The sequence below is a fragment of the Hemitrygon akajei genome, chromosome 3 (genome assembly GCF_048418815.1).
Source record: "Hemitrygon akajei chromosome 3, sHemAka1.3, whole genome shotgun sequence".
Taxonomy (NCBI): Eukaryota; Metazoa; Chordata; class Chondrichthyes; order Myliobatiformes; family Dasyatidae; genus Hemitrygon; species Hemitrygon akajei.
Window position 1 is genome coordinate 119,126,605 of NC_133126.1, and position 12,117 is coordinate 119,138,721.

A 12,117-nucleotide genomic window follows, 5' to 3' on the forward strand; every position below is an offset into this window, starting at 1 on the left:
TCCGGGGTTGTGCCCTCAATGGGTTTCTTTTTTTCTCACTATTCTTGCTTAGCAGGGGTTTTTTTTATTCACAAAAAATTTTTCAATCTTTAAGATAATTTCTTTTTTTTTGGAGGCATTGTAAGTGTTGTTACTTCGACGTACTTGTGTTATTTTTGAATAATAATAATAATAAAAGATTTGAAAAGAATCACTTTGTAAACTTAAATCACCAGACCAAATAACCACAGCACAAAAGATTGTTACTTATATTTTCACCAGTTTATTTCTTCAAGCTTAGCTAGCAAGGGAACTTGGTCCCGACAACAGGGGGAGAAGCGATCTCATCCCTCTGGCGGTTCAAACAAGTTCACTGTTCAACTTCCAGAATTGTTACAATTTATAAGGCCACTGATACAGAAGAACAGCTTGATAAAGATTCCAGCCAAGTCAATGGACTATTGATACAAAAGAACTGAAGCCGTGAATTCTTCTGTTTCCTCAGTGCCAATACTCACTCAGACCACTTCTCCAATTTATAAAAGCGAAATAGAAGATCATGCATTGGCCCAGTTACATCACGTAAAACTGGAGTTAGAAATTGGTTTTCAATTCTGTTTAGTCTTTCTATTGAATCATTGAATAGAAGGGTATCCAGTTGTCAGAATTAATAATGAATGCACTCTTGACAACCTAATTATGTCATTCATTGTACAATATCAGATCCAAAATCATTCTGCACTATTGCTGGATTGAATTAAATTTTTGTATGTATTTGGACAATGCAACTGGAAGAAATGTTCCATTAATGATCCACTTCCAGCAGCAACTTTTATTTTCTTGTGTTTATTCATGAAGTTCCAGACATGTGCTCCATACGTATCTGAAAAGACCCGTTCTATATGCTCCTTTTTCCAGGGAGCAAAGTACTTCTGCCATGCTGAATATGGGACTGGATAGAAACGTTTTGAGATCCATATAGAGATGCCATTGCATTCCTTGCCAATGAAGGTGGCTAGTTCAGTGGTATTGCACCATCTCTTCAGCACACGGGTGATCAGTTGAGGACCTTGTTGACCCCAAACATGACCAATGTAATGAGCCACAAAATCTTCCATGCAATTCCACAAAAAGGTATGATGCTTCTGATAGAAACCCATTGCTCCATTATTGAAAACATTTGGGCTTTGTGGACAGGTAAAGTTATCAAACGGCATAGACCTCAGTGATATAATGTCAGTATCCAGGTAGATTCCTCCATATTTCCAGATCAACGCTAACCTGCAGCCATCAGCAAGTACATGAGTCCAAAACCTCTCCTTTTGTGGATTTACCTACAGTATAAATGACAAGAAAAGTTTAATCCATTAACTGAGTATTTCAGTGATAATAAAGAACTGTATTTAGCATCAGGAAGAGAAATATAGATGTAGAAATAATGAGAAAGGAAATTAAGATAATAGTCAACTACAAAGGAAGTTCTAGTTGGGTGTCTCACAAAGGAGGAACACCAGCTCTTCTGCTGTCAAAGGCACATAGTGAAGGCATTATGAATTCTATTAATATCAGTATCAGAATCTGGTTTATTATCGGCATGTGTTCTGAGTCTTGTTAAATTACCAGCAGCCGCAATACATAATATTGAAGAAAAGATCAATCAATCAATCAATTACAGTATATGTATATTGAATAGATAAAAAATTGTGCAAAAACAGAAATAATATATGTAGGGTTCTCAGTACCCGTAACAGTGGTGTTAACTGTTCAGACTAACAATATAGCTTCTCTGTATTGTTATAATGAAATAGCTTCTCTGTAATGCGGTGATGGGTTTCTGTGTCTGGTATGTTTGGGTTATGACTGTAGATAAGGAGGGAACTAACCAATGGAGAATTGTTATGCTATCTTGTATGTGTGAGCTGAGCGGGAGTTCACGGTCTTTTTCAGGAGGAGAACGAGGAGGACGGACATGTGAGGAGCAGACAGCAGTTCCAGGGCAATGGATACTGGATGTTGGCGGTTCAGACGGTGAATGAAGGCTCAGAAGGTCGTAGTGGATGGAACTGGAGGCCTGAGCTTCAACCTATTAAAATATTATGTGCACAAACTGATAAACTTACTTATTTGGTGCATTTAGATTATCTGTTTCTACTAACGCATCACTAAGAGAAAACTATAAAGTTGCAACTATTTAATCGCTTTTGGGTGCATTGTCTGATATTTGTATTGCGAGCGTGTACTGGGGGGGCATTACTCCGTATTTACACCGAAGTATTGCACTATTGGCGGGGGTGACGGCGGTTCAACCTAGGCAAACAGGGGCCAACTGGGGTGACATTTGTGGGGGTTTCTCGTCTGGGTTTGAATTTGTCACATATGGTGTAATTCGCCCCGGTTTAAACGACGGGAGATGGATTCGGATAAGATTGAACTCTGATGTGAGATCGAGGACATACCATTTACTCATGTCTGCGTATTAAGTGGGGTGCACATGCATACCTCAGGCAAAGTGTTAATTCGATGCTTGAGTACGGTTAGAGATATGTGTTAGTGCAGATTGGTGCTGACGTCTCGGTGGTGGGACTGCCACCATCTCTGTGACCTCAGTGACAGGGGCGTGCATATTGTCTCAGCGGAAAGGTTTGATGGGACACCTGAGGAGTTGCCAGCAGCTGGGGGCGGAGATTTTCGAGAGCGGGTCCTATCATTTTTGAAGGATGAAGGATGAGGGTGTCGTGAAACTTAGAGGAGACTCAGTGAGGGAACGGCCTGGAGTCTCTGGGAAAACACGTTCCCAGCAATGTGCCACGGGACCCCTGAGTGGAGAAGAGCCAATCCCAGAAGGATTGGTGGGACCCAGATCCAGTGTGTCAATCCGGATAGAGGGAATAGATGCAAAAGCCATACTAGACACGGGGTCGCAGGTCACGCTATTGTACCATTCGTTCTATGATCAGTATTTGTCACATTCACCCCTGACATCCTTCAATGCCCTGGAAATTTGGGGTATCAGTGCTGGTCAGTACCCATACAATGGTTATTTGTCCATGAGGCTGAAGTTCCTCGAGGCCGAGGTGGGAGTGTCTGAGGTTCATGAGGCCTTGGCACTGGTTTGCCTGGACCCAGTTGTGACTAGAGTTGTGTCAATTCTGATAGGGACCAACACCCCTATTGTGCAGAAACTCCTGGGGGCTTTCAAGGAGAAGGCGGGTGAGGACTGTCAGTGCACCTGGTGTTCCAAGCTGCCTTTAAAGATGTGGGTGGTCGCCACGGGTGGGACACGGTATTGGAAAGAGGAACTGTATGGTGTGCCCAGTCAAAGCCCAGGGTGGTACGGCCCAGTGAAGTAACGAGAGTGGTGGGGATCCCCAGATACCCCAGAGTGCCTGAGGGTGAAGCCTTGTTAGTGGACAGCCTGGAGGATCTCGAGGGGGAATCGAGATTCCCAGCTGGGGTGCTGGTGAGGCCTGAGCTACAGAAGCTCTCGGTGGTGAAGGCACGCCGGGTGGCGGTGAACATCAGGAACACCACACAACGGGAGATCACTTTTAAACGAGGAATGCCCCTGGCGCATTTGTTCCCAGTGACGGTGATGCATAGTGCCCCCGTGAGGCTCGCGGGAGGAGAACCATTGGAAAACAGGGATAAGTTGACCGCTGGGGCGTTTAACTTTGGGGCCTCACCTGTGCAGAGAGTTGGAAGCGGAGGATGGTGGAGAAGATGTTGATGAGTTTGACTTGGGCTGTTTCAGGAGCACTCGCCACACCATCCGGGTGACTGAAGACATCCCATTGCGAGAAAGGTCGCGATGATGGGCCCCTGCAGATGTGGATGATGTGCGGCAACATTTGTGTAAGTTGAAGGAAGCTGGGATAATTTTGGAGTCCCGCAGCCCTTATGTGTCCCCGATAGTCATGGCCAGGAAGAAAAATGGGAAGATTCATGTGTATGTGGACTATAGGACCCTGAATATGTGCACCATCCCTGACCAGTATACGGTCCCCAGGGTCAAAGACATGCTGGCCTGTCTGAGTGAGGCAAAGTGGTTCAGTGTGTTGGATTTGAGGAGTGGATATTTCTAGATCCCAATGAGTGAGGCGGATCAGGAGAAGATGGCCTTTATATGTCCTCTGGGATTTTACCAGTTTGAAAGGATGCCCCAAGGCATATTGGGGGCTCCTGCCACCTTCCAGAGGGTCATGGAGAAGACCGTGGGGAATATGAACTTGCTTGAAGTGCTGGTATATTTGGACAACCTGATAGTATTTGGATCCACCTTGGAAGAACACGAAGCGAGGCTACTGAAGGTGCTCAACCGGCTGAAGGATGAAGGGTTAAAACTTTACTGGACAAGTGCCCGTTTTGCCAGATGTTTGTTAGGTATGTTGGACATATAATCTCACAGAACAGGGTAGCTACAGACCCGAGTAAAATCAAAGCAGCGACCACCTGGCCGAGACCCCAGACTGTGAGCATTCTGTGCTCGTTCTTGGGGTTCTGTGGATATTACTGGAGATTCGTGAAGGGCTATGCCAAGGTGAGCCATCCCTTGAACCAGCCTCTGCATGGCTAACCCCCTCTGGGACAGAAAGGGAAAGGGAGAGGAGGACGGAAGGCTGGAGAATATTTGAACCCGGCAGAGCCCTTCAGACAGAGATGGGATGACCGATGTGAGGCGGCTTTTCGGTCCCTTAAGGAGACGCTGATTCAGGGGCCGGTGCTGGCTTTTGCGGAACCCCGGTTGCCCTATGTGCTACACACCAATACTAGTCGGGAGGGGTTAGGGGTGGTCTTGTATCAGGATCAGGGTGCCGGGCTGAGGCCGGTAGCATTTGTCAGCTGGAGTTTGTCACCCTCCGAGAGGAACTACCCCAGCCACAAGTTGGAGTTTCTGGCATTGAAATGGGCGGTAGTGGATAAGCTGAGTGACTATCTCTACGGGGCCAAGTTTGAGGGACAGACGGACAACAACCCGCTTACCTACATCCTGACCTCGGCGAAACTGGACGCCACCGGTCATCGTTGGTTGGCCGTCCTGTCTGCAAATGACTTTAGCCTGAAGTACCGGCCGGGGAGCCGGAATGTCGATGCAGATGCTCTGTCTTGATGGAAGCATGAGGACCTGGAGGGGGACGAGGAGTGGGAGAGCGTTCCTGCATCCGGAGTGGAGGCCATGTGTCAGTTTGCTATCACCGCGCAGGCCGAGGAAAAGGAGCAGCCAGAGTGTGTGGTGGACCCATTGGGGGCATCCGATGATGCCCTACCCCTAGTTGACTGTGACATGTCGGCTCTGAAGACCCCACAGCTGCCAGAGTTGAGTCCTGGGGAAATTGCAGCTGCTCAGCGAGATGACCCTGGCATTGGCGCTATTTGGGACGCAGTTGAAAAGGGGGACGTGGCCTGGGTGGAGAAGACACAACATGGCTCAGTGTCTCTGTTACTGAGAGAGTGGCCTCGGTTGAGGTTGAAGAACCAAATGTTATACCGGGTAACGTCACCCCCGGACCGACCTCGGAGTTGGCAGCTGGTCCTGCCTGGGAAGTATCGGAGGGTTGTGATGAGGTCACTGCATGATGACTCTGGGCACTTGGGGGTGGCGAAGACCTATGGATTGCTGAAGGACTGGTTTTATTGGCCCTGAATGAGGTCAGAGGTCGACGAGTATTGCCGGAAGACACTGCCTCCGTTGTCGCACTTGCAGAGTGCGGGGCCTTTGGACCTGGTGTGTATGGATTTCCTGGCCATAGAACCCGATACCAGCAACACGGCGAATGTCCTAGTCATCACCGATCATTACACCAGGCATGCTCAAGCATTCCCCACCAAGGATTAGAGGGCAACTACAGTGGCAAGAGTGCTATGGGAGAAGTATTTTGTGCATTATGGCCTTCCCCGACGGATACACAGTGACCAGGGACAGGACTTTGAGAGTAAGCTCATCTATGAGTTACTGGATATGCTGGGGATTGAGAAATCGAGGACCATCCCATATCATCCACAGGACGATCCCCAGCCAGAGAGGTTTAATCGGACTTTTTTAGACATGCTCGGGACTCTGGAGATCAGCAAAAAGAGTCGATGGAGTCAACATATTGGACATCTGGTTCACTGCTACAACTGGCCCTTCCCCCACTGGGTTAGAGGGGGTAAGGGGGGCTAGTGATGGGCTGTTGGGAGTAGCACAGGGCATTGGTGAGGAGGATGTGGGGCCCGAGCAAGAGATAGAGGGTTGCGAGGTGCAGAAGGGTTTGGGTGACCGCTTTCAGGAGGGTTCGCCTCATAGTTTCCATGAGTATTCTGTAGTGTCCGAAGTGGAGGAGGTAGAAGAGGGAGTGCGCAGGTATCAGAGAAGTAGGCGCCCCCCAGATAGGTTGGTCTATGTTGCACCTGGGGAACAGGGTGTGATCTCCACTGTTTTAGGGAGTTATGTCACTGCTTTCTGCACCTGGGTTGGGCTTTGTGCTTTGCAGGAAGGGTTGGCAAATTATCTGAGCGTCATGAGGGCTTGACTAAATTTAGTAGGGGGAGAATGTAGGACTCTCAGTACCCGTAACAGTGGTGTTAACTGTTCAGGCTAACAAAATGGCTTCTCTGTAATGCTGTAATGCGTTCCTGTGTCAGGAATGTTTGGGTTCTGACTACCGATAAGGGGGAAAATAACCAATGGAGAATTGTTATGCTATCTTGCATGTGTGAGCTGAGCGGGAGTTCATGGTCTTTTTCAGGAGGAGAACGAGGGGGACGGACGTGTGAGGAGCAGACAGCGGTTCCAGAGCAATGGATACTGGATGTCGGTGGTTCGGACGGTGGCCGAAGGCTCGGAAGGTCGTTGTGGATGGAACTGGAGGCGTGAGCTACAACATATTAAAATATTATGTGCACAAACTGATAAACTTATTTATTTGTGCCTTTAGATTATCTGTTTCTACTAACCCACCACTAAGAGAAAACTACAAAGTTGCAACTATTTACTCGCTTTTGGGTGCATTGTCTGATATTTGTATTGCGTGCTTTTACTGGGGGGGGGGCATTACTCCGTATTTACACCGACGTATTGCACTATTGGTGGGGCGATGGTGGTTCACCCTAGGCGAACGGGGGCCAATTGGGGTCACGGAGGCTACATATATATATTAAAAAATGTGAGGTAGCATTCATGGGTTAAATGTCCATTTAGGAATCACATGGCAGAGGGAAAGAAGCTGTTCCTGAATCACTGAGTGTGTGCCCTTAGGCTTCTGTACCTGCTACCTGATGGTAACAGTGAGAGAAGGGCATCCTTGGGTGCTGGGGATTCTTAATAATGGACGCTACCTTTCTGAGGCACCGCTGCTTGAAGATGTCCTGAGTACTTTGTACGCTAGTACCCAAGATGGCGCTGACTAAATTTATGACCCTCTGCAGCTTCTTTCAGTCCTGTGCAGTAGTCCCACATCCCTTCAAACTTCTAATGAAGTGTAGTCACTGTCTTGCCTTTTTTTATAGCTGCAGAAATATGGTGAGACCAGGTTAGCTCCTCAAAGATCTTGACACTCAGGAACTTGAACCTGCTCACTCTCTTCACTTCTGATCCTCTATGAGGATTGGTATGTGCTCCTTCGTCTTACCCTTCCTGAAGTCTACAATCAGCTCTTTCGTCTTACTGACATTGAGTGCAAGGTTGTTGCTGCAACACTACTCCACTAGACGGTATATCTCGCTCATGTACGCCCTGTCATCTCCATCTGATATTTTACCAACAGTGGATGTATCATCAGCAAATTTATACATGGTATTTGAGCTATGCCTAGCCATACAGTTATGGTATAGAGAGAGTAGAACATTGGGCTAAGCACCAGTGTTGGTCGTCAGCGAGGAGGAGGTATTATCACCAATCCGCACAGATTGTGGTTTTCCTGTTAGGAAGTTGAGGATCCAATTACAGAGGGAGGTACAGAGGCCCAAGTTCTATAGCTTATCAATCAGGATAGTGAGAATGATGGTATTAAATGCTGAGCTATAGTCGATGAACAGCATCCTGACATAGGTTTCGGGTTGTCCAAGTGGTCTAAAGCCATGTAAAGAGCCATTGAGATTGCATCTGCCATTGACCTACTGTGTGCTGAGCCAGGAGTTCAGTCTAGTCATGACCAAACTCTCCAAGCATTTCATCACAGTTGATGTGAGTGCTGCTGGGTGATAGCCATCAAGGCAGCTCGCATTATTATTTTAGGCACTGTTATAATTGTTGCCTCTTTGAAGCAAGTGGGAACTTCCACCCTTAGTAGTGAGAAGTTGAAAATGTCCTTGAATACTCCCACCAGTTGGTTGGCACAGGTTTTCAGAGCCTTACCTGGTACTCCATCAGGACCTTCAGTCTTGCAAGTGGTCACCCTCTTTAAAGACAGGGGTTAAAACTAACTCTCATATCCTAATCGGTATTTGAATGGTCTTGAATTTTTTTAACTTATATTTCTCAATATATACACAAAAAGGATGGGAGAATGTTGAGTTCTGTCAACTAGGACTATGTAAGCATTTAGTAGGGATGTGCTTTTTCCCTTGTACGCACGTACATACTGGGTGAGAAAGGGGATTGTGGGATGAAAACGTGGAGGCCCTCAGGTATTGAACTGAGACACTGAAAATAAAGTTGCTTAAACAAAATAAAATCATATCTTTGTTGTTCGGGCATTAACACTGACCTTGGCATCAACAACTTCCCTAAAATATTCACTCACTGTAACGTGCTGGAAGATATTTAAATACTAACTCTATGCTCCAGAGGACTATGCTGTGACTAACTGAAGATATTATGACTCTTTATGAGGTAGATTTGCAGTACTTGTGTCTTGTGTGCTGTTTCTTTAAGAAGTTTTCTGAGTTGTGTGGATATGTGGGCTCCCACTGTCATCCATCATCTTTTGACTTTAGGTTTTGGACCACATGTTGGAAGTTTCATTATGGAATTAACTCGAACACCTATTACCACCAGTAATCATCTTCCATCATACAGCACCTTTGAATGTACATAGAGGAAAAATTTCTGCACTTTGGTCATGTGAGAAGGGAAGTCATTATTTATAGAAGTTCCTTATCTATCTTCCAGGTGCTCAATTGCTCCTTCAGGTCAAGCAACAAATTATCTGTATTTCTACCAATTTTTGTGCACTGCATCAGGATTCTTGTCTTTCTACACTGGAGAATCCAAAGCCAGATTAGGCAAGTGACTGTTGTACAGTGTATCTCTGCTGTCTTCGATTGAGACCCAAGGTGTCAAGTTTAAATTTTTAATCACATTAATTTTCTCCACTTGCTTTGTACAGCACTGCCTTGTCTCAAAATATACCATGTACCTTTCCCTTTGGTGTCCATTAGCATGTCTGCCCTGCCTCCAACATCTGGCCTGCAGTAAAATGCTCTCAGATACAACACACTGGTTTAAACGTAAAGAATAGGCGAGGCAATGTTTGTCAATGTGGCAATGCCTTTCACTGCATCCAGTACTTCTGCCCTAGATATTTATTTCCCATCAGTCCTACCGATACTCTACAATAAATCAGGGGTGTCAAACTGACTTTAGGTCACGGGCCAGATTGAGCAAAATGCAGCTTCATGCGGGCCAGATCAGTCGGACGCGTGCGAATGCAGCTTTCGTTGCCTCTGTTTTTTCAGCCTGCTCTCATGTGTCTCAGTCTCTGCTATAACTACAAAGTGTTTCACTTTACAAATTCCGTTTCTTATGAAGAAGACTGCCGAATAAACCCTAAAAACCCTGAAAACCTGGTACCTGAATAAACTCAGCATTAGCCATATCATATGCCATAGGCGCTTTGATTACTGGGGCCAGCTTTAATAGTAATTAGATATTATCTCGTGGGCCAAAGATAATTCCACCGCGGGCCGAATTTGGCCCGTGGGTCTTGAGTTTGACATATATGCTCTACATTCATTTAAAAATAAGTTAATTTGAGTCAAACACTGAGCTTACCAAACAAAATCAGATATTTCTGTTGATTACCTTTTGATACCAGCTTTTCAATGGAGTGTCTTCGAACAGTTCAGTGACATTCAAGGGTAGAATCGTGACATTCCTCACTGAGGAGAGCAAAGGGATTCCTTTGTACTCAGGCTGTGGATACCTGCTCAAGTTGCCACTGAATCCCTTCATGAAGTAATAGATTGGTTTGTCTGGGTTTCGGAGAGCAGCAGACTCCACTGAACACACCATTAATGGTGTCGGCTCTACGTTGTCAGTTGACTCCACAAACATAATCCCGGGATTCTGGTATAAGAATGCAAGATCAGGAACATCTTTTTCAGAACCAGATTCGTCTTTTAGATGCAATATTCCAAGAATGTACCTTCGAATGGAATAATAGCCTTCTAAATCCCAGCATCTGTACAACACACCTGCAGTTGCCAATATTAAGACAAGGAAATATCCTTTCTTCATGGAGATCATAATGTGGAGCTGAGATGGTTTGTCAAATGTTCCTGCAAAACAAAGATGCATGTTCTGTTTTCAATATTGACTACATGAACTAAGACATATTTAGATTTATAGAAAAGGAAGACAAATTCATCCTGTTATTGATGGCAGAAATCTTTCTTTAAAAAAAACACGTTTAAAAGAAACTGGCAAATTATGAATCTCCTGCATTTACTGTTCTGAAGTATTGGGATCTAGAATTAAGGACCCAAAGACAAAGTTATCATGAAAGTTTTGAGCTGATCAGACATAGGATTTATAACATAAAAATAGACAAAGCTGCCGGTCACATGCAACTGTGGAAACAGAGCTCACGATCCAGGTTGAAAACCCATTGTCAGAAATGCAGTGAGAGAAAAGTTAGTTTTATGTGTTTAGAAAGTGCAGGGGTGGGATGGAGTGGACTCTGACGTGGATTAGACAATGGAAATAACATTTGACAAAAGAGAAATAGGGTAGGGGCAAGATAATGACTCTTCCTCTCTCACTATAACCTACTCCCTCCTGAACCCGCAGCATTCCTCTCTGAAAGGACAGTGATAATACCATTCTTTTCCTGACAAAGTCTACGGGTCTAGTTCAGTGAATTGTTTGCTAACTTGCAGAGATCAAATGTCAGCTCTCAGGCATGTCATTACACGTCCACTGGATCATGACACAATCATACCGTCACCAATCATCAAGCAATCAATGCTTCTCTCTCTGTCTCGATCGTGTTATGAACCCCATAACTGGGTCACTTACCAGCAAAGATAGAGAGGTCCATTGAAGTCTGATGGTACTATTTTTAAACGTTTTTATTTATAAAGGGGCACAAAAGTAAGGTTAATACAAACATTCAGATAATATACGTCGTCAATACTCAATCTAAAGCGCGGGTATAGTAATAATCAACAATAAGAAGTAGCTCTATCGTTTTGTCTAGGGGTAAATTATTGTCCGATGGAAATATCAAAGTCTCTCGAGTTCATGCAGGCTTTTTGCCTTTTGGGGACGGCTGGGTTTCACGTGTTGGAGAGAGAGAGATTTTTGGTGAGAAAAATAAACTTGCCAGCCTTTTGGACGCAAATCATTGAATCGGGAACGTGGGTTCCCCGTTGTCAGTTCGAAGTCCTTTTCAGTGTTATCAGCCACTCGCTCCCCAGGCTAGGGGAAACAAACCACACGTGGCTTCCGAATAGCTTCCCGTTATCACGGGAGCGATGAGCGATGGTGTCTCCTTCTGGTGCGTCGCTAGGGTACAGCCTCCTTGATGCACCATCAATAACTCACGCTGAGACGTAGGAAGTGAGGTATCGGCTTTTATTGACTGGAAGAATGAACAACACTACATCCTGGGGAATGAGCAGGGCAACAGGCCACAGTCACCTTTATACAGGGGTCTGTGGGAGGAGCCACAGGAGCAGTCAGCAGGGTCTGTGGGAGGAGCCACAGGAGCAGTCAGCAGGGGTCTGTGGGAGGAGCCACAGGAGCAGTCAGCAGGGGTCTGTGGGAGAAGCCACAGGAGCAGTCAGCAGGGTCTGTGGGAGGAGCCACAGGAGCAGCCCAGACAGGTATATGTAGTTCACCACACTCCTGCAGTCCCCTTTTTATCTTGACTTGCAGAGTTGTAGATGTCAATCAAGGTGGGGTGATACAATCCCCACCCCACATTGCCCGAGGGTGTC

The 12,117-nt window shown here is 45.7% G+C and overlaps 1 protein-coding gene across 8 annotated transcripts in view; it reads right to left on the bottom strand.

The window, feature by feature from the left end:
- Positions 1–239: 239 nt before the first annotated feature.
- LOC140725334 (alpha-1,4-N-acetylglucosaminyltransferase-like) overlaps positions 240–12,117 on the bottom strand; it is a 29,826-nt gene continuing 17,948 nt past the window's right edge. For 3 of the 8 annotated variants that reach the window (XM_073040668.1, XM_073040669.1, XM_073040670.1), the window contains 3 exons: positions 10,323–10,455; positions 9,980–10,243; positions 240–1,313 (listed from right to left, as the gene is read on the bottom strand). In XM_073040668.1, the coding sequence (XP_072896769.1) occupies positions 711–1,313; positions 9,980–10,243; positions 10,323–10,358 (903 nt within the window). In that variant the 5' untranslated portion in view covers positions 10,359–10,455 and the 3' untranslated portion in view covers positions 240–710. Of the gene's footprint in view, positions 1,314–9,979; positions 10,456–11,194; positions 11,321–12,117 lie in introns of those variants that run through there. The other 5 variants (XM_073040665.1, XM_073040666.1, XM_073040667.1 and 2 more) reach the window with 3 other exon arrangements.